This window comes from Mauremys reevesii, linkage group 10, assembly GCF_016161935.1.
Source record: "Mauremys reevesii isolate NIE-2019 linkage group 10, ASM1616193v1, whole genome shotgun sequence".
In the NCBI taxonomy this organism is placed as follows: Eukaryota; Metazoa; Chordata; order Testudines; family Geoemydidae; genus Mauremys; species Mauremys reevesii.
Genome location: NC_052632.1, coordinates 68,136,611 through 68,157,485, shown reverse-complemented (window position 1 = coordinate 68,157,485; position 20,875 = coordinate 68,136,611). Strand labels below are relative to the sequence as shown.

Sequence of the window (20,875 nt, the reverse complement as noted above, 5' to 3'; positions counted from 1 at the left end):
TGTGCCATGTATACTGAGGTGGTACTTATTAGCCCGACTCAGGTGTGTGTCCAATTCGGTCAGTTACGTTCATCGCACAACAAAAAGAAAAGCCAAGTTGTTGGTCCTGATTTTCTTCTCACTTACCCTGGATAAATCACGAGTAATTCCAGTGAAGTCGATGGAGTTACACTGGTGTAAATCTGCTGCGGGAGGAGAATTTGAACTGCATATAGGTTCTGATCCAACACCCATTAGGAATCAAACTCCAAAGGGCTTCCGATCAGGCCCACAGAGCTCAACCCTTTGCAGGATCAGGCCCACGGACTGACATTTTCATCTCTTTGGCTATCAAAATGGCCATGTCAGCCCAAAATGCTCATGAATCTCACCACTTTGTTTACAGAGTCCATATAAAAATAAATAAATAATGGAATTAAAGGAAGTGTGACCTGATGGTTGGTTTTTGTTTTTTCTCTGTATTTCCATTTTAGAGAGAGAAATATCCCTCTTGTCTTCTGAAGTGTTTACCCATGTTGTGATGGGAAGCCTGGGCCTCGAAGTGTGAGTTTGCTATGCTGCCATATCAATGCGTATGGCCAATTAGAATGCATTGAGACAGCCCCTGGGGCTCTTAGCCTGCTCTTCACTCTGAATGTAATTCCTTAATAACCAGCAGGCTCTTGCATTCACTGCTCAAGCCTTTCAGTCTGGAGGTCAAACAAAGGTGGAGGGTTGGGCCATCCTATGGCTTCATGCACAGCTGTATGCATTGCTGCAGGCAGATACAGGTTCCGGCTCTAGTGTCTTGATCTATGTGGAGCTGAAAGCATTCAGAAAAGTTGCATAAAATTCAGGAATAATGGAATTAAAAAAAAAATTCAATACACCAAATAAGGCCCCAATCCTGCAAGCTGCTCCATGCAGGCAGCCCCAGTGTACGCATGCAGAAATCCATTAACTTCAATAAGGTTGGACTTCAGAGGGGGTCCATATGAGTGCAGGGGTCCACCCATTTGGGAGAACTTGCAGTGTCAAGGCTTAAATTAGCACGCCTGTATCTCCAGGGCTGCTTGTCAGGTACATCTTTTGCTGACATTAACACAGACTTCCCCCATCATTGATATATTATTTGTTTGAAGTTGTGACTTTTCTGTACACCATGTGAAATCTACAAATCTTTCCAGCACCAAACCGTAAGGTCTAAGCCAGGGGTAGGCAACCTATGGCACGAGTGCCGAAGGCGGCACGCGAGCTGATTTTCAGTGGCACTCACACTGCCCAAGTCCAGGCCACTGGTCCGGGGGGGCTCTGCATTTTAATTTAATTTTAAATGAAGCTTCTTAAACATTTTTAAAACCTTATTTACTTTACAAACAACAATAGTTTAGTTCTATATTATAGACTTTTATAGAAAGAGACCTTCTAAAAATGTTAAAATGTATTACTGGCACGCGAAACCTTAAATCAGAGTGAATAAATGAAGACTCGGCACACCACTTCTGAAAGGTTGCCGAACCCTGGTCTAAGCAATTAGGTCCCATTCTGAGTGCTGCTGCTCCAGAATGTAGGGCTGTATTGCCAGAAAGTACCTCTCACACATCTGCTGTGCAGTGCTTAGAGTGGCATAAAACACTGATAAGTCAATAGACACAAACAAAATCTCTCAAGAAGCAGCCATGGAAGCAGAAAGGGGATGTGGTTTGCTTGAATAGAGAACTTAACATCTGAAGGCTCACGACTAGGAGGTGTGCATGCCTGCTTTCTAAAACCTCACCAGAACTTTTTTGGGGAAAAAAATGGTTTAAAGTAACTAACTTCTGCCAGTGAAATGGGATGTAGCAGCTTCTCTGCAATGTCTCTGGGAAGCTCTTGGTTGTTGTGTGGAGTGTGATATGACACTGGAGGGAGCTTGGCCAGCCTTCCTAGCATGTCATTGTGAAAGTTTGGAGTTTCGGGGGAGGGTGCAGTGTACAAAGTATATTCACATCTGCTCCAGGAATCTCAGCAGCAGAGCAAGGCGATACCGAACTAAGGAAAGGCTTCATGTCATTGGCTCTCTGCGCACCTGGAAATGAAATTTTGTCCTCAGTCAGAGATGGTGATCAGATGGGATTTCTGTGTGCTCCTCTCAATGGTTTTGCTCGCTACCCAGGCTTTCCCACAGACAAACATTAAAATCAGTCAAGGTGAGTGCAAATCACTGACTGTGGCTTGGGTGAGTAAACTTTAGGTTATTGATGGCTTAAAATCAGGCACTTTTACAAATGCATCCTGTAATGTATGCAATTCTCCTTACCAGTTTTGCTAACTTCTCCATAAAGCCCAAACTTGTAAATTCAATAATCTGCTTAGTGTGGGAAGATGTATTACCAAGTAATGCTGATCTTTTCTGTTCCAGTGTGTTGAAGCATTCTCGCTGTTGACTTTTTCTTTGTTTTGGGGGCATGTTCAGTTTAATCTTATAAACAATATATGGTCCTGTACAATGGTGCTACGAAGTTTACATTATGTTTACAAGCTAAAAGAATGCTCTTAATCTGATTTTAGTCCAAACAATAGTAATTGCATTCAATGATAATAAAGCAATTGTAAGTTGTAAAGGATTGTGACTCTGGATATTCAGCTTTCTGTGGAAGTGCAAAAAGCAGAGAACAGTGATTTGTAAAGTTTCTTTTATTCACCCTAGCATAAAGTGAAGTTAGCATATGTGAGAACTGTCCCTCTCTCTACATATTAGATCATATAACACATATACAACTGGCTGAAGAGTGTATCCACAGTTAATCACAAAGTGTACTTTTTTAGGGGAGACAAGTTATTTTAATAACATTTTAACTGGCTTTGTGATTTCATTGTATTATCCAGGTTTGCGGTACATTTTTTCTTGGATAGAATAAGCCAAATTCGGTTCTCATTTACACCAATGTAATTCCAGAGTAACTACACTCACTTTGATAGTGTTCTTCTAAATTTACATGGGACTGAGAGCAGAATTTCACCCAATAAGTATTGTTCAATGAACTAGTGAGAAAAATAATTACCACAAGCTTGGCTTTAGTGCCAGGCAACAAATCAATGGGTGCTTCCTCAAAAACTAATTGAGGAGAGAAAAATCAAAGATGCTTCCTATCCGGTTGCAGCTAGAAGTATAGTATTTCTGTGCTCCAGGAGATCTATAGAATTGACTATAGTATTTTTACATCTTGAAATACAAATACCATAGAATTTTATTCCATAAAAATAACTTCATTTTGATTAAAAATATTTACAAAAAATATTCTTATGTGTCTGAGATTGTGACACTTTTGCAGCACAATTAAAGTTTCATTCCGTTGCCTGGATAATCTCTAATCTCCACACTCACCATTGGTCACCGCTCCCTTCCAACTCTGCCCTGCCGTTCTGCAGAAGAGAGGAGCAGCTGGCTTCAAAGACACTTTCAGAGTACAATATGTGAGCACACACCCACTTAAGATAAAGCCTTGTCACGACCTGCTTGTTTTGAAAGCAGTTATGTAATGAAAGGAGGCAAATAATCATATGAATGAAATATTTTGCATGATGATAATATTGAAGACACCCTATGTAATTTTTGGTGTCTGTATTTAATGACCTGAACCTGCAGCCCTTCTTCACATACAATCTCTCAGTAATACTTAATGACATTGGCTTATTTTTTTCTATCCATCATAAACTCCTCTTTTGGTGCTTATCCTTTGGCAGTGTGTTTTATTCAACAACAGGGAGAGGTTAAAACGAGTGTAGTGTAAGAGGAATGTAGAAAAGTTACTCTGGTGAGGTATTACAGATCTATCCTAGGGTGGCACTTTGTATCCTCACTGGGAATGTATAGTTATTGTTAGGTTACGTCTGTAGAAGATGGTGCCAAAGTCTTACCTATGAATTGTTTTGTGGAGCTTGTAAAGTGTGTCCCATTCCCTGCATACTCACACCTTTCATAACTGTGCACATTTTCTGTGACCCTGCTTAACATCAACTATAGCACCAAGACGTGATGTTGCGTCCCCAACCCTTTCCAAAATGACAGACCAGAATAAATTAACACATGCCTGATGTGTTGCTTGAATTGGGAGAATTGCCGAAAGCATGTATGTGGCTCAGTTCTGCAGGCCATTGCAGATGAGGCAATGAGTAAGCATTCTCAGACTGGGATTTTCTTCTGGGAAAACAATTTCAGTTCCTTACTCCAAACGCTTTTAAATTCTCATTTCTCTGATTTTGTCCATACTCTGGGGGAAATCCTGTCCCCGCTGTAGCTGATAGAAAATCTCCCATTGACTTCACTGAGGTCAGGATTTTACCTTCTCTCTATATAGAACATGGCACTGGAGGGGCATTGATGGAACCATCAGGTCCTTCTATGCTTTCATGTTGTATTTACAGGTATTCCGGTGGCTGAAGGTAAGCGGTAAACTAAATGAGATGAAAAATGGACTACATTATAGGAAAGAAGAAATATTAACATCCCTTTCCCCAAAAATGTACTTACCCCTTGATCCTGACAACACTAACTGCATGTACAAGAAGTATGAGAGAACGCAGACTTGCTGGCATCTAGTCCCAGCAGAGGTCCAGGAATGGTTTCCATAGCAGAAGGTCAGTTGATCATTACATGTCAAGGGAGTTTTCTCTCATTCAGTCTACTCTAGGGCCCTAATCCTGTGAGGTGCTCAGTGCCTCCTGAGTATTGGTGGGGACCCTTGAAGCCCAGCAACTTTAGTGCAGTTGAAGTTGCTCAGCACCTCTGAGGATTGGACCCCAGAAGAGCATTAATCTCATGAAGGCTAGGTATGCTATTTGCAATACAGCATGGTTTATTGAAGTCTCTGAATCTCTGTAGCAGGCACAGTCAAAGCCACATAACTAGGGCCCTACCAAATTCATTGTCATGGTCATAGTATTTTTAAAATAGTAAATTTCATGATTTCAGCTATTTAAATCTGAAATTTCACTGTGATGTAATTGTAGGGGTCCTGACCCAAAAAGGAGTTGTGGTGGGGGTCACAAGATTATTGTATGGGTGGGTTGTGGTACTGCTACCCTTACTTCTGCGCTGCTGCTGGCGGCGGTGCTGTCTTCAGAGCTGAGCAGCTGGAGAGCAGCGGCTGCTGGCCAGGAGCCCAGCTCTGAAGGCAGCGCAGAAGTAAGGGTGGCAATACCGCGACCCCCCTGCAACTCCCTTTTGGGTCAGGACCGCCAATCTGAGAAACGCTGGTCTCCCCCATGAAATCTGTATAGCATAGGGTAAAAGCAAACACACACAAGACCAGATTTCACCGTCCGTGATGCGTTTTTCATGGCCGTGAATTTGGTAGGAGCCTACACATACATTCTGGTAGCCACAGGGGTCCCTTTGGCTGAACCCTCTTTTCTGAGTTGCTAAGTCATCTTTTTAAGGGCATTAATGGCTTGTTTACAGTTTAGACTCTTACTGATAAATCCGTAGCCTATGGTGAAATCAAGCCCTTTAATAGTCTCCAGCAAGAATATGATTTGCTTCCAGCACAAGACTGGTAATATCTGCTGTTGAAAAGATGCCGTGAGAATGCTTTGAAGTGCCAGGAATGCTACCAGAATGGATATCACTTGTCAGTCTTGCCCTAGACCCAGGCTCTACATTGCAGAGCTACACACTTTTATCATAGAAACATCCTCCAATCTTAAATTTGAAGCTGTTATGAAAAAAATGACTTGAGAAGCAGATTTCTGTAGGGCTCAGGTGGTTGGTGGTTTTCCTTTCTCAACAGCATCATGGGAAAATATTGGTTGGAAATATTGAGCACCTAGAAGCTTCAATCACAATGGGACCTCTGTTGTGCTAGGTGCTGTAAATACACGGAGTAAAAGGCCATTCCTGCCTCATAGAGTGTGCAGTCGAAGCACAAAGGAAGGATTGTTAGCCTCATTTTACAGATGGAGAATCAAGGTACAGAGATTGTGACTTGCCCAAGGTCACTCAGAAAGAGCCAGGAATTGCACCCCCGTATCCTGAGTCCCAGCCCACAGCCTTAACCACGGATGATCCTTCTGCTCTCACTGAAAGAGTTAATGATGATAAAAATAATAAAGGATTAGCTCTTATAAAGCTCTTTGCGACAGGAGATCGCAAAGCATTTTACCAAGGAGGTCAGACAGCGGTTACTGTGGTGTTCTGCTGACGTAGTTTCACATGTAGAAAATTGATATGACTGACCCAATGGCACTGCCCTTGTTTTCCATACTAGTAAATACCCTTTTGACGGGCTGGGCTTGGCTGAAGTTTTCCTGCTGAGAAGTGGGCTTGTCTGCCATACTATGTCTGACAGATTTGAAAATAAAAATAGACCTAAGTGTTCTAGAATAAAAGTGGTTCCTTGGTTATTTCCTGTGAATTTAAGAATAACAACCCCTCTTCTAAAGAGAGTGCAAAGGCTTCCTACATTGACCTAACAGAAAGATGCTAATTAAGCATTGACCTACCTTTCTTCTCTTTTCTGCTATATTTAACCTTAAATTCCTCCAGGCATCTCTTGTTCACTGAAGCTAAGCAAATTAATGACACCTTGTCAGGAAAATGGTGTAGGAGATCAAAAGCCTGTATGAACACCTTGTCTGATGATTTAGTTTCAACCATTTCTATCAAGGGGAACAATTTTCTCATGAAATTTCAGGGAAGCCAAAACCACCCTAATTGAAATTTCAACCCAGCACACAACAAACACCTGAAAAGGCGAAACACTGAGACAGCTGCTGGTTTTGGCTTGTCCATTGTGCCGTCATGCAACGAAAGGTGAAGAGTTCGCAGCCATTTTTAACAAGCGTTCCAAAAATATCCATGACCAGGCTGCCCGTGAAGCTCATGGTGTCTCCAGTCACCCAGACAATAATTTAGTACCCCCAGGCATTCTAGAGGCTTGGTGGGCAGGGCTGAGTCCTTCCAGGTGCTGAGTCTTCCTGAGACTCTGGGGGTGCCCTCAACCCACAGGCGTCCTCACCACCTTGCTGTACTGAACCCACAGCGAGCAGGAAGAAGCATGTATCAAGCCAATGTTACTGCATCTGGAATTGGCAATAAATTACATCATCAGCAGCATAAAATAAATATATATATAAAATCAGAATATGGGGCCCACTCAGATCTAATTCAAGACCCACTAAAATTAATGGGAGATTTCCTCTTGCTCTCCAAGGGCTTTGGATTTGGTCCTCAAGCTAAAATGCCCATGGACATCAATGGTTTCCCTGGCTGAGGACCCTGTAGTGAGGTGTGATGCGGAGCAAAGAGAAGTAAAGTGAGTGGGTGGAAGAGCCATGCATAGAACCAGCGAAGCTGGTGTGCCATGTTCCCTATCACTCACTGAGGCCTCTCCTGGCAATTCCATCCTCCATGGGATCTGAGGGGCTCTGGGAGCAGGTAAGGAGGGAGGCTAGGGACCCTGTGGACAGCCAGGCTGAGATGCACAGACGTTATAAGCAGCACTAACCTATACTCTGTGACTGACCCCTCAGTACATGTAAGGGAAGGCGGAGCCCAGGGTGCATTGCAGCTATTTGGTGGTTCCTGTCCTGGGATCTCTGGAGGCCAATCCCTCACTTCCATTCATTGATGTTTGATCCTTCTGTCCCTCTCTCGCTTGGGTTTTATTGTAACAGGATGTGAGGTAGCCCTGAGAACGGTTTTCTCTGTGAGACGATGGCAGGATGTGGCCCATGGGAATAAACACTGCATCTTGCTGTTAACTGAATACAAATTTGCTACAATTTTTAAAACGCTGCTTTCATTTTTCAAGGTATCGATCAGATTTTCGACTAGAGCTCTTTTGCATAGCCCATCACTAACACAGTCAGATCTGAAAGCAACTCGGTCATCTCTACAACCTTACTTGGTTCTTGAGGTCCGAGTTGCTCACTGACCCTAGTTATCTAGGCATGGCACTTCTCAGGGCTGATAATGACTGGAACTGGCTCCAAGAGCACTTGTATCAGGATACAGCCTCTAAAGAGCTCTGGAGGGGAAAGGGGAAGGGTCACCACAAGGAGAGAATAATTATCTTTTATCTGAGCTCAAGGGACAGAAGAGTGCTGGTGGAGGCTTGGGGCTGTCAGAGAAAGGCAATGAAAAAGTAGCTGTTTATATTAGCCACAAAATAGCTCCTGTTTTGCAGTACTTGAAATAACTGGGCTCAGCATATTTTACATTATGAAGGCATATAATACCCTGGGTCAGCAAGAGAGACTGACTCACAGCCCGCCAGTTCCCCTGAATGCCTGCTGTTTGGTTCACAGTGCTATTGTGCCATGCTGGGAACAGTCAGTTCCAGGTATCTGAGTCATTCTTCGGCCACAGACTGTGACAAGTCTCCCAGTTTCTGGGGAGCTGATCTATCACCCAGAGCTAGTTTTACGTTCTGTACTCAGGAATGGTGATGTAATGGTTAACGGACAGGCCTTGGAGCAAAAGAGCTGGGTTCCAGTGCTGGCTGTGGCTCCGACTTCCTGTGTTATCACCAATGAGCAGCTTTGCCTCTGAGGTGTTCTTTATCTTTATCTGAAAACTGAGTGTAATGCTTATATGCTTCTGTGAGGCTTCATCGGCTGATGTTTGTAAAATGCTTTGAGGACCCTGGGTGGAAGGAACTAAAGAAATGTGGTGCAAAATGGCTGCCAAAGGAAGCTTCACGTAGTGACATTTGGGGATGGAGGGAGTTCAGCCCAGCTAGTTCTAGCATTTATACCCTGTGATGATTTGGACTTGGCTAATTCCCCCCTTTTTTAATATGCTCATACTTGCCGCTTCAGTTGCTGCCTTTAGCAGAGTTTGTTCTACAGGTTAATTATGGCCATTGTAAAGATGATTCCCCTGGAAGTCCCTGAATACCAGATCCTTTCCTAGCTTCAGTTTGAACTCTTTGGGTTTTGAGCCTGTTATTTGCTTGGGTAGTTTTGTGGCATCCACCTTTGCTGGACCTCTCAGGATTTCATACACATCAGTTGTGCTTCCTCTTTTCTAAAGAACATCAGCAGCATTTTCCTCCCCCTTTTTCCAAAACCTGAAACATTTCATCCTTGCTGCTCTCAGCTCTCCCTTTTCCAAGTCTTCAGTGGTCACTCCAGTTGGGGGCTCACTCGTCCTTCGTGAAGTACCAAAGACAATTTTGATGACTAGTGCTCCATGAGTCCATTGATTTAAACCAAACGGACAGCACTAAAGAATGAATTTAGTGCAGGAAACAATCCCACATTGGCAAGGAGATAGACTGGATGGAGATGACTGAGCTTTCTCAAATTCTGTGATCTGTCCTGGTGATTAAAGCCCCAGTCCAGCAGGATGCATAAGCACACATCTAACTTTAAGCACATAGATCATTCCATTGATTTCAGCAAGACCAGTCATGTACTTAAAGTTAAGCATGTACTTAAATATTTTGCTGAATCAGGGCCCTATTTACCTTCTTACCTACCTCCCAGAAATGTGACTGATGGATTTAAATTTCTGCTCACTATTTCTCCCTCAGTGTCTTGTATCTCGTGACCATTTAGAGTATAATGTTTCTTGGCATCTTTCTACACTGTTTTCAATGCTTTTACTGCATTAAGTCCCTTTCCCACACTGCCTCCATTTTTTTTCCTGGTCCCTTTGATTGGAGACTTTTCCCTCCTCCCTGTGTTATCTGCAATGGTGGTACAACCTCTCCTACAAGTTTGCTCTTTCCAGGCATTGATGTGAATGAGAAAGGGCCCAGACCTGATCCGTACAGAACTTCACAGTGTCACTTCCATCCTACTTGGAAAATGTACAATAGGGTTACTAAATATTTATATTAGGTTAGCATCCAAAAGTATTTTTCTTCCCTGCTCAGACTACTCAAAAATGGCAAATTCTGCTCAAACGTTCCAAAGTGCTGAGCTCCCATCCTCTGAAATTCAGATATTTTGAGGAGATATCCAAGAATGGAGGCACCCAAAGTCCCCAGTTGCTCGTGAAAATCTAAAGCCCTTGGGGGAATTTTTTGTTTTTGTTCTTTTGTGTTTTGCAAAGCCAACAAGGAGACTGGTCCTAAACAACAGAAACATTCACCATTTCGGGGTCCCCGCAGCTGTTTTGTATTAAATGCACTTCCAGTTTTCTTTCCTTTCTCCCCAGCTATGCCAGAGCCAGTTGAGTCCTACTCCTGCCCACTGTTTTGGACAGAATATGAAGGGTACTGTTACAGATACTTTCCCATCAATAAAACATGGGCTGAAGCCGATCTCTATTGTGCAGAATTTTCCATTGGCATAAAATCAGCCAAATTAGCATCGATTCACAGGTAAGAATCAAAGAAATCTGTTTCTGAAACATTGTCAAAGTCCAGCTAAACGATGTCTGCTGCAATAAATAAATATATAAATAATTCCTCAGATGGAGTTTAACCTTCCTATGAGAAAAGAAATCCATTCAAGCCAAATTTACCACTGTCGTAAATTCTGTGTATCTGTATTGAAATGCACTAGCTAGTGTGGATGTGTATCTCTGCCCTCTAATGGACAGAATCAAAACTCCTCAACTGTATTAATTAGATGTCTATCAGAGAGTCTCCTTTAGCTCAAGTGGTAGAACCAATAATTCTGAAGCAGACCTATCTCTATTGCGCCCAGAGGCGCTTGTGAAATGGCTGTGGTCTGTAGCATTACATTAACATAAATAACAAGTTGTCACCTTATGCTCTGTGTTACAACAAAGCGATTTGGATCACCCTGGGTTTGGCTGTGGTTGTACAATATAATAGGGCCATGTTTTCAAGAGGCCGTGTGAATGTGCATGCAAACCCCATGCATTTGCTGATGGGCATGAGCAAAGGTGAAGCTTTGTGTGCACAAACAGATGCTTGAGCCAATTTTATGGTCATATTTTTGGAGAGACTGAAAATTTGCCCCTCAATTACAACAGACTCCACTCTGACAGCTGCAGTCACATTGTACCCATTAATCAGTCCCAGAGGAGGGTGGCTTTGCTTTCCAGGGAACAATTTTGGTTACAATTTTGTCTGACTCAGAACTTTCAAAATAGAAAGGTTTTTCCACTCCATGTTTCATGGAACAGTTCACAAACCCAGATTAGAAATGGGGCCCAAAGCAAAATGCTGGACCTAAACATCCAGGTATCAGAGGAAGACTTTGCTACATGGGCACATCTATAATTCATCATGGTTTTTTCCTCCATCCAAGGCCCAGCCACTCCTGATGGTTTAAGACAGTGTTCTTCTCTGCAAGGCCTGTGAGCCAGTGGCGTCTCCCATGGACCCTAAGTGCATCTCCCTGTCGATCACGCTCTCTGGCACCAGTGGGGCTGCAGCTAAGGCAGGCTCCCTGCCTGCCCCGGCCCCACGCCGCTCCCGAAAGTGGCCAGCACACCCCCGCGGCCCTGCCTGCAAGCACCACCCCTGCAGATCCCATTGGCCAGGAACAGGGAACTGTGACCAATGGGAGTTGTGGGGGCGGTGCCTGCAGAGAGGGGCAGCATGCAGAGCCACCTTGGCCCCTTCCAGAAGTGGCGTGAGGCCAGGGATGCCCAAAGTAAGTGCTGCCCCCTTCAAGGGGCAGGTTCTGAATAGCTCTTCCACCATCCAACCTGAAGCTTCCCAGAGCCAGCCCCCCAAACCTCTGCCCCAGCCCTGAGCCCCTTCCCAGAGACAGCCCCCCATACACCCTCCTGCACCCTAAGCCTGAGCCCCCTCCCAGAGTCATAACCCCACATCCCCTCCTGCACCCGAAGCCTGAGCCCCCTCCAAGAGTCAGACCCCCATGCCCCCTCCTGCTTTCCAAGCCTCTGCCCCATCCCTGAGCCCCCTTCCAGAGCCAGCCCCCCATACTCCCTCCTGCACTCCAAGCCTGAGCTCTGAGCCCCCTCCCAGAGTCACAACCCCACACCTCCTCCTGCATCCCAAGCCTCTGACCCAGCCCTGAGCCCTCTCCCAGAGCCCTCACCCCATACCCCTGCCTGCACCCTGTACCCCCTCCTGAAGCCAGCACCCCATACTCCCGCCTGCACCCAAACTCCCTCCCAGAGCTTGTACCCCTCATCTTCTCCTGCACCCCAAGCCCCTGTCCCAGCCCTGAGCCCCCTCCCAGAACCAGCCCCCCACTCCCACGCCTTCACCCCAAGCAATATTGCCAATAGCAGTAAGATTACCATATCAACCAACAAAGAACACAGAGTGTTCCATCATCTGTGTCAGGTGGATGTGGCTCTCACACTGAAGGTGTTTTTTGCCAAAGTGGCCACCACTTCAGAAATATTGAAGAGCACTGGTTTAAGATGTGGAAGCTCATTGACCTGCTTGAGTTCATTTCACACCATTCCAGCAGAGCATAGGCAGTAGATGCTTTATGTTACCACACCTCCTGCTTGCTGTTACAGATGCTGAAATGATTTTGAATTTTTGAAAGTTAGAATTTTTTAATTTTGAAGGGGGACAGTGATTTGAAATCACTGTCATATTTTTCCCTGCATTTCCAACCAGCTCTGGGTTTTGCCATACTAAGCCATCCTCTTACACAGACTAAGAAAATGAATCCAAAATTTCCATGGACAATTTCAAAGAGGGGGTCCCACTTGCCAAAGTGCAGTCTGAATGCCTAGGGATAGTGTTTGCTTAATTTCACTAATACCAACCTCCTAACTATTTCATATTATGGTACTTTACCAGCTGGGAAGAGAATGTCTTTGTATATGACCTGGTAAACAGCCGAGTGCCTGGAATACCCACCGATATCTGGATGGGACTTCATGACCTAAGACAGGTGAGAAACCGCTACAACATTAGCTACCGCCTGCTTTTTCTCTTGATCATCATACGAGCAGGTTTTCTCATAAAAAGAACTGGAAATCTATTCGTTGAGATGTGACCCTTGGCCAGTTTCATCAGACTCACATAAAAGGCAAAATTATATTTTCTGTTTTCCCTCTACACCTTTCAATTTTTTCCCTCTGACTATAATACAAAGTGCTGGACTGACAGCCCTGGAGAGCAAGATTTTCTGCTTATCCACATTGCCCTTCCAATGCTTCAGCTGTGACCTATGAACATTAGAGGATAATTCAATCTCCACAGCTACTGAGGTAGCCAATAAATGTGATGTTTAAAAAAAAAAGGGGTGGGGGACAATTTCATGATAAATGTTGAAATTTCAAAGTTGTTTCCATGTGACATGGTTTGAAACAGAACTGTGTGTGTGTGTGTGTGTGTGTGTGTGTGAATTTTCTGCAAAATATTTTCCTCCTTTCTCCACGTTTTTAGGGTGGGGGTGTGTACGGGTAGGGGACAAGGACAGTGAGTACTGGGAGTCCAGCACCCCCTGGCTTGAAGTAATAGAAACTGAACACATGGCTTCCATCATATTCAGGGTTTGCAGTTTGGTTCAATGGCTTTCAGCACCCACATTGAGTGCAATACAATAAATGATGTCTATCCCCCCCCCACACACACATACACTTTTTCATTTTTCTTTGTCTTACTCTGTAACTTTTGAAATCTTCTTTTGAAAAATTACCCAGTAACAAAAGGAAACCCAATGAAGTGGAGCCTGGGCTCTCAAACCTGCCGGGGGGGAGGCTCTCGAACCTCGGGCTCCAGCCCAAGGGGGAATGTCTACACTGCTATTTTTAGCCCCACAGCCCAAGCCCCATGAGGGGGAAACAATTGAGACTCGACGCTGCATGTTTTTCTTTGCAGTGTAGTCGTACTCTATGATCTCAAACAATATGCTAGCAGAGCGCAAAACTCAATAGAAGAAGGGCCTCTGTTCAGCATGGACCTAGTTTTTGTCATCTAGACATAGGAATGAGGTCAGATTGATGACGGCACTCTCTACAGGGGAGAAGAGAAATGTTCTGTTGGCCAATCCTGAAGTCCACACTTCCACAGAGATTCAGTTGAAATCACGGCACTTCTCCATTCTCCCCCACTAATTTCCGGATGATGTTTAATAGGAAGGCCACTTTGAATGGACAGATGGTTCTTCCTATGACTATAACTACTGGGATGGCAACCAGCCAGATGATGGGATCCACTCTATTCCGGAAGAGGAGGACTGTGTACAGATCTGGTACAGATATAACAGTGGTAGGTACTTCACTGCTGAGCCTCAGGCTGTACACCACGCTTTCCAGGAATCACGTGTAAATAAACTCAGGGAAATGCAGGCTCACCCTTTTCTATGCATAAAAAAAAGATGCTAGCAGCGGGAGTATTTTAACGTATTGTTTTTGCAGAGGAGGAAATTTGGCCCCTCTCCAAGAAGCAAGGAAGTAAAGAACTGTCAATCAAAGGCAGTATAAAGACACTAGCTTGCCTGTTTCCCCCTCAACTGAAGCCAGGTCTACACTACCTATATCGGTATAACTACATCACTCAGGGGAGTGAAAAATCCACACCCCAGAGCGATGTAGTTATGCCTACCTAAACCCCCATGAAGACAGCACTGTGTTGGCAGGAGAGCTTCTCCCTTCAACATAGCTACCGCCTCTTGGGGAGACGGATTAACTACGCTGACCGGAGAAGCGCTGCTGTGGCGCTGTATGTGAAGACAAAGTCCCGAGACATTTCCAGACCAAGGAAATAATGGAAGAGATATATTATTGGAAAGAGACACCAGCAGAGACAACAGGATTGGGGAAAGGGTAGGCTAGGACAAGGAGCATTACAAATATGTCTTTTTCTCTTGTCATATGGGAATCTGCACAGGAATAAGCACAACATACATGCATGACTAATTGTATCCAGGGCTGGGTCTGGTAAGACTGTAATAGTCTCTATATCTAGCCAGCATGTTCTTGTGTCTATGCAAAAGTATATTGTCAGAATTGTGTCTGTATTACAGAATCTTTTGACAAGACTTTTCTTCAGAGCTAAGGATCGGGGGTGAAACAAACTCCTTTGTGTAGGAAATTCTGTGTTTCTGTATCCATTGTATGTTATTTCTTCATGGTGGCATGTAGAGTTGAATTTTGTCCATCATGTGATCACACCTTCATTTAAAACCTTAACTAACTCCTTATTCTTACTCCCCTATAGCTTTACGCTCATGGAATGACAACAGCTGCAACAGAGAATTCCCATTTGTCTGCAAGATTCCATCACTGGCAATTGATTAGCTCACTCCCACAGTAGCAAACAGCAGCAGTCAACCTACTAAACTACTGGAATAAAGTCAGTTTGACCAAAGGCATATTTTATATCAGAGACAATTTTAGTGGTTCAAATAACTAGTTATATGTCTGAAAATACCTTACCTGCCTCTTGCTTTCGTCCATGCTATGGCTGACCAAAGAGCATTGGTGAACAGTCAAGCCAGTACATTTATCATGGTCTAGGAACAATTTCAGTGTTGCGTCTCCACCCAGACCTCTGTGACTGAAAAAATGATTTCTTAACCTATACGTATAATTAAACAGGTGAAACAATTCAAGACAGTGAGAAAGTCTGATTCTATGGTCCTCATTCCCATAAAATGAATCCTACTGCCCTCAGTGGGTGTTTTGTGTGACAAAGAACTGCCAAACTGGTCCTAGGATTTGGAAATCTCTCCAGCATTCTGAGGAGCAAAACAATAACCCTTTTGCAGTGAAAAACTAGAGTGCATTACTACAGAAGACACATTCGGCATCATTTCTGAACTTTGATGTCAGAATGAAGTAAAACTAACAGCCTGAATCAGATCTCACTTATACTGGATGATTTCAATTGAATTACTATTCATAACATATCAGTGTGAGCTCAGAATAAGATATTAACAAATCGATACTGTTATTGTACAAATAAAGCAGCTTCAGCCAAATATTGAAGTCCATGCTCAGGTCATAGTCACGCTTTACTCAGACCAAATGTGATGAGAGTTATACCTGAGTAAAAGCTGAGTAAGGACCTCTAGTTTTGAGCCCATATTTAGATTTTAAATATATCAACACTCAGACTGTAATTATAAAGTAACAGGTGACTATACTAAATAATTTAGCCTGTGGGAATTAGGAGGGACTGTCATTTTCTGCTAGGTTATGCAAAATATCATGTGTTGCTAAAGTTGCTTTCTCACAACTAAAATACATAGTAAACAGCATGATGAAGTTCCTTCTTCTTTCTAACACTGCTGAAATATGCATGTTCATTAGCTTATACAGATTGTTTTACACTGGTGCAAACCCAAACCATCTTTTATACTCAGTTTTGGCAATTGACTATTGAAGAAATCAAAAGGCGGAAAAAAAGCTTTCATGCAGTATACAAAGCAGGAACTTTTTATACGGGAACAAATATTTCCATGAACACCATTCCTTCAGGATTACAGAGGGTTTTTTTGTTTGTTTTTTGTTTCTTTCTGTCTCAGAATAACCAAGGTTCCTATATGAGATGTACAAAGCACATCTCGGTAATTGGTAACTGCTGTTTTACTATAAAAAGCAAGATTATTATTTTATTATTCTATTGGGCTGGGATTGCAAAAATAATTGCAGTGGGAAATATTTTTCTTTTTAAATTGGGAGTTTTTAAAAGAAATTATTATTAACAAATACAAAACAAATTGGACTAAAACCATGTGCAGCTGGGCACGTTTCTGTTACTTTTTTATAATTTGTTCGCTCCTTTCAGATATGGATAATGAGTGAATATAAATCACATCCTCTGTCTCCACTTCTTTCCTCTGTGGAGTAAGAGGGCTCCTAGAATGAAGGGGTGCAAGAGTAGATTTACAGATTCGGGGCCAGATCCTCAGCTGGTATAAATTGGCATAGTCCCATTAAAGTCAATGGTATTACACTAATTTGCATAGGTAGATGGAGATTGTTTCTACTCACTGCTGTTTTTGATATCAGATGTTTGCACCCAAGTGATGGGTGGTGCGAGACTGGTATATCTGCAGCTTCCTATTGGTCCAGTTTGCTCTGTTTGGATAACAGGAGCAGACACTGCTGAAAGGAGGAGGCAAGACATACCAGTTTTTATTTATACTAGCCGTGGTGCAAATTTCCGTGAGCATGACAGGACAAGGGGTGAACTAAAACCCCTCCCCAACAAACTCTGGGGAACAAGGCTCTGGATCTGAGTTTTGCAGTTCAGCCCTAGCTGTAGCAGATTCATATGCCAAGGATGTGCTTTACAAAGGAAGGTAGGGATCTGCTATGTAGGTCAATCCAATCAACGTCCTTGGGATTTTGGGCACCTTTTCATCCATAGCTGACAGTTCACCTCTGTGTTCTGCAGCCTCTGTTCTCAAAGCTGCACTCACAAGATGGACATTTCTACCATCAGATGCTCCTGCTGAGGAGGAACAGATTAATCCCTTGAGAGGTCCTGACCCTGCTGTTCTTCTCCTATTGGCTTCATTACGGGAGAAGAAAAGTTATCACTACGATTCTACTTTTATTTTTTACCGCTATAGCACCTTGAGGCCCTTAAATCAGGGTCATGTTGTGCCAGGTGCTATGCTACATTCCTTGCCTCAAAGAGCTTACAATCTAAACAGACATGACAGAAAAGATCCACCATTTTACAGAAGAGAAACTGAGATCAAGTTACTCAGCCAAGGTCACACAGGAGGACTGGGGCACAGCAAGGAATTGAATCCAGGTCTCTGGAGTCATGCCGTAACCATAGGATCATCCTTCCAGCACCATGAGGTGGACTTGCCTTGAGTGCAGGAGACTGGACTAGATGACCTCTTAAGGTCCCTGCCAGTCCTACACTTCTATGATTCTGTGACTTTAAGTGGTTTTCAGGGCAGAGAGAGAGAGAGAGAGAGAGAGAGTGCGTGTGTGTGTGTGTGCACGCACAATAGACTCAGAGAGAACTGCGTGTGTTCCAGAACTGGTCCAACTAGCATTGCAAGGTCTTGCTTGAGATGGCTGCCCCACACAGTCCCAGGGTTTCATTCTTTTGCCTTTTGTCTCACACAAAGCCTGTTTGATTCACAGCAGGTATCCTCTCATCCTATTGGGTTTTTACACTGCCACTGTCTTACATACTATCTGTCATTCTGAGCATCAGGTGAAAACAAATCATTGACTGTAAAATACTCAGCCTCTATTGTGCCTCTGAACTTTCCTGTCTTGAACTGGTGTCATTTGGCACCTTACTGTGAGTGCCTGTTAAATTTAAAAGGCAGCAGGGAATCATCACAATGATGTATTAAGTAGGGTCAATGGACAGCTGAGTTGTGGGGTGATAGATGTGTTAGCTGGAGCCAATACCACCAGACACATGGAGCCAATTACATTTTTATCTAAAGGAGGAATCATCTCAGTAGCAGATTTCTTCTGGGACATCCCTTGGTTTTTTTACCTTTACAAGGTGTGTCGTCTGTATGCAAAATCTGAGGTCATATTGTCTTTGAAACAGATAAATGAACCTCTCCCCATCTCTTACCATGTATCAGCTGCCCAAAGCCTTGTGCTAGTCACTACTTGTCTAGAACTGAATGAGTATTAATGATCTTCTCATCCAGCTAAGGCTTCAGTAGCTCCCTTTGTACAACAACCACCGGGTTCCTGCAAGGTGCGGCGCTCTCTGGCCTCCAGCCAACAATCATGTAAGCAACTTCTTAACTTTAAGCAGCTGTAGTATGCGAGCACTTCACACACTGTTTCTCTTTCCTTCTTCCAGTCGAAGGGAATCATTCTGCTAGAGTGTGTGGTTATTAAAAGAAAGCTGCCAACAGTAGAAGCAGCAGTCCAGGGTTTAGTATGGTTGCTTGGGACTTAGGAGACACTGCATCCTGTTCCCTGTTCTGCCACAGGTATCCTGTGTCACCCTGGGCAAGTCACTTAAGCTCCCTCTACTCTGTAAAACTGGGATAATGGGGTGTTGTGAGCAGGGGCAGCTCCAGGCCCCAGCACACCAAGCGCATGCTTGGGGCGGCAAGCCACGGGGGGCGCTCTGCCGGCGCCGCGAGGGCGGCAGGCAGGCTGCCTTCGGTGGCTTGCCTGCAGAGGGTCCGCTGGTCCCGTGGCTTCAGTGGACCTCCCGCAGGGGTGGGATTTCTCCCGTGCCTGGGGCGGCAAAATCCCTAGAGCCGCCCCCTGGTTGTGAGGATGGATACACAAAAGACAGTGAGGTGCTCGGATACTGTGTTGATAGAGGCCATGGAAAAGAGAAGCGTGATTTACCTTTCATTCTGCAGGTGGTGAAGTCTATGGCCATTCTGTGTAGCTTTGTAGCCTCTGGTGCTTTGGGATGTATTTCTTTTTAATGCTCAGTGTTATACTATCGCACTAGATGCACTGATTAAAAGAAACAAATCATTCTATCCAGGGGATAAATTACAAAACCAGCCAGACAGAAAGAATCACTAGTGGTCAATACTTTGTGGAAGGAAACGTGATTCAGTTCTTCGGGCTGAGGACTAGCTTCATGACTAAGGGCTGGACTGTGATTCCGTCCCTCATGCGGAGGTGTACAAAGCTGGTCAGGAATTTTCTCCCCCCTTCCATGAAAATATTAGATGAAAACACATTGGTTTTGTCAAAAATTTTCTTTGAAAAAAACCAAAGCCCTAAAAAATGGAAATTTTTATTTAAAACTGACAAGTGTTCATTTTTTTGGACAAAAACTGAAAAAGCCAGTTTTTAATTTAAAATTTCTTCCCCTGAAGCCAGTGGGGCTATTTGTGGAGTACAGTGCTACTCATTATGAGCAAAGGGGTCACAATCTGGCCTTAATGGAGAAAACCATAGAACATTTCAGTCAGATAGGTACAAACTGGCACACTGATTAGAGTGACTAGATCTCAACTTCAAAATAAGGCCAGGAAAATAAATGTAACCACTGGAGTGGGATAAAGAGAGCCAAGGAAAAGAAAAAAAAACAGGAGTACTTGTGGCAAAGTAACTAAGCTCCATAATATCCAATCTATTCTCAGCACAAGATCTAGTGCATTGCAATGTGGTTCATACGTGCACTTATCAATAGCTGTGATCGTTCTCTAATTTTCATTATAGAGAAGTTTGCCTTTGCCTTGAGGAAAGTAGTTAGAGCAGGGGGATGGGAGTTAGGATATGTGGTTTATATTTTCATTGCTGCCACCACCTCACTTACTAACCTTGGGCAAGCCACTTTCTGTGCTCCAGTGTACTCATCTGCAAAATGGATCTGATACCTCATGGGGTGCTGCAGTGGTTAATTAACTGATATTTGTAAAGCACATGACCTCCACAAATCACTGTAGCTGACTTTTCACACACACACACACACACACACTCTCTCTCTCTCTCTCTCTCTCTGGCTGCAGTGCAGCAGCGGTCTGCAAACTACTAGGAAGCAACTCCTGATGTTCAGAAAAATGGTTGAGTGTCAAGCCACTGAGGTTAACTTTCTCCCTGAAATTTTTTTCTGCTTGTATCCATGGAAACAAGGCAGCTTTCCAATGCTTGTTAGAAATCTGACAGCTGCTCACCTTAACACAAGGCAATGCGGCAGACATAGCTTCCTGGCAACATTTTTTTCCATGAAGGGAGTGTAATTCATTAGATGTAATTTTCCAGGTGATCTTGGGCTACTTAGTTAAGTTTACCTTTGAAATGCTTTGTACTGCTGAGTTCTTGGTGCAATTAGCTTGCTAATCCATTATGCAGATACTGAGCAACCCCATTTTTTCCCAAGGTCTTTGGCAATGTCACAAGTCTTTTGGGAAATTGGGTTTTGTATAAGCAGGAGATCAAAGCATGGGACACACCGCTGATGGGGTCATAACTAAGTCACAGATAACTTATTTTTATTACTCTTGCTCCCTAGAAACAGTAGCCATCTGAGACAGGGTGGACTAGGCCCCAAGGCCCCCCTGCTGGAGGCCTTGTGGTCCTGTCACATCCTGCCCCAGAAAAGGGCAGTGAAGAGAGTCCTCCAAGCTGCAGTGTGGGATC

At 43.8% G+C, this 20,875-nt stretch overlaps 1 protein-coding gene across 1 annotated transcript; it reads left to right on the top strand.

The window, feature by feature from the left end:
* The first annotated feature begins 1,987 nt into the window (after positions 1-1,987).
* Positions 1,988-15,361, top strand: CLEC19A (C-type lectin domain containing 19A). Its single transcript, XM_039492969.1, has 5 exons — positions 1,988-2,168; positions 10,127-10,292; positions 12,672-12,765; positions 13,955-14,087; positions 15,039-15,361. Exons 1-5 carry the CDS (start codon positions 2,054-2,056, stop codon positions 15,116-15,118), a joined length of 588 nt encoding a protein of 195 aa, XP_039348903.1. The 5' UTR covers positions 1,988-2,053; the 3' UTR covers positions 15,119-15,361.
* The last annotated feature ends 5,514 nt before the right edge of the window (positions 15,362-20,875 follow it).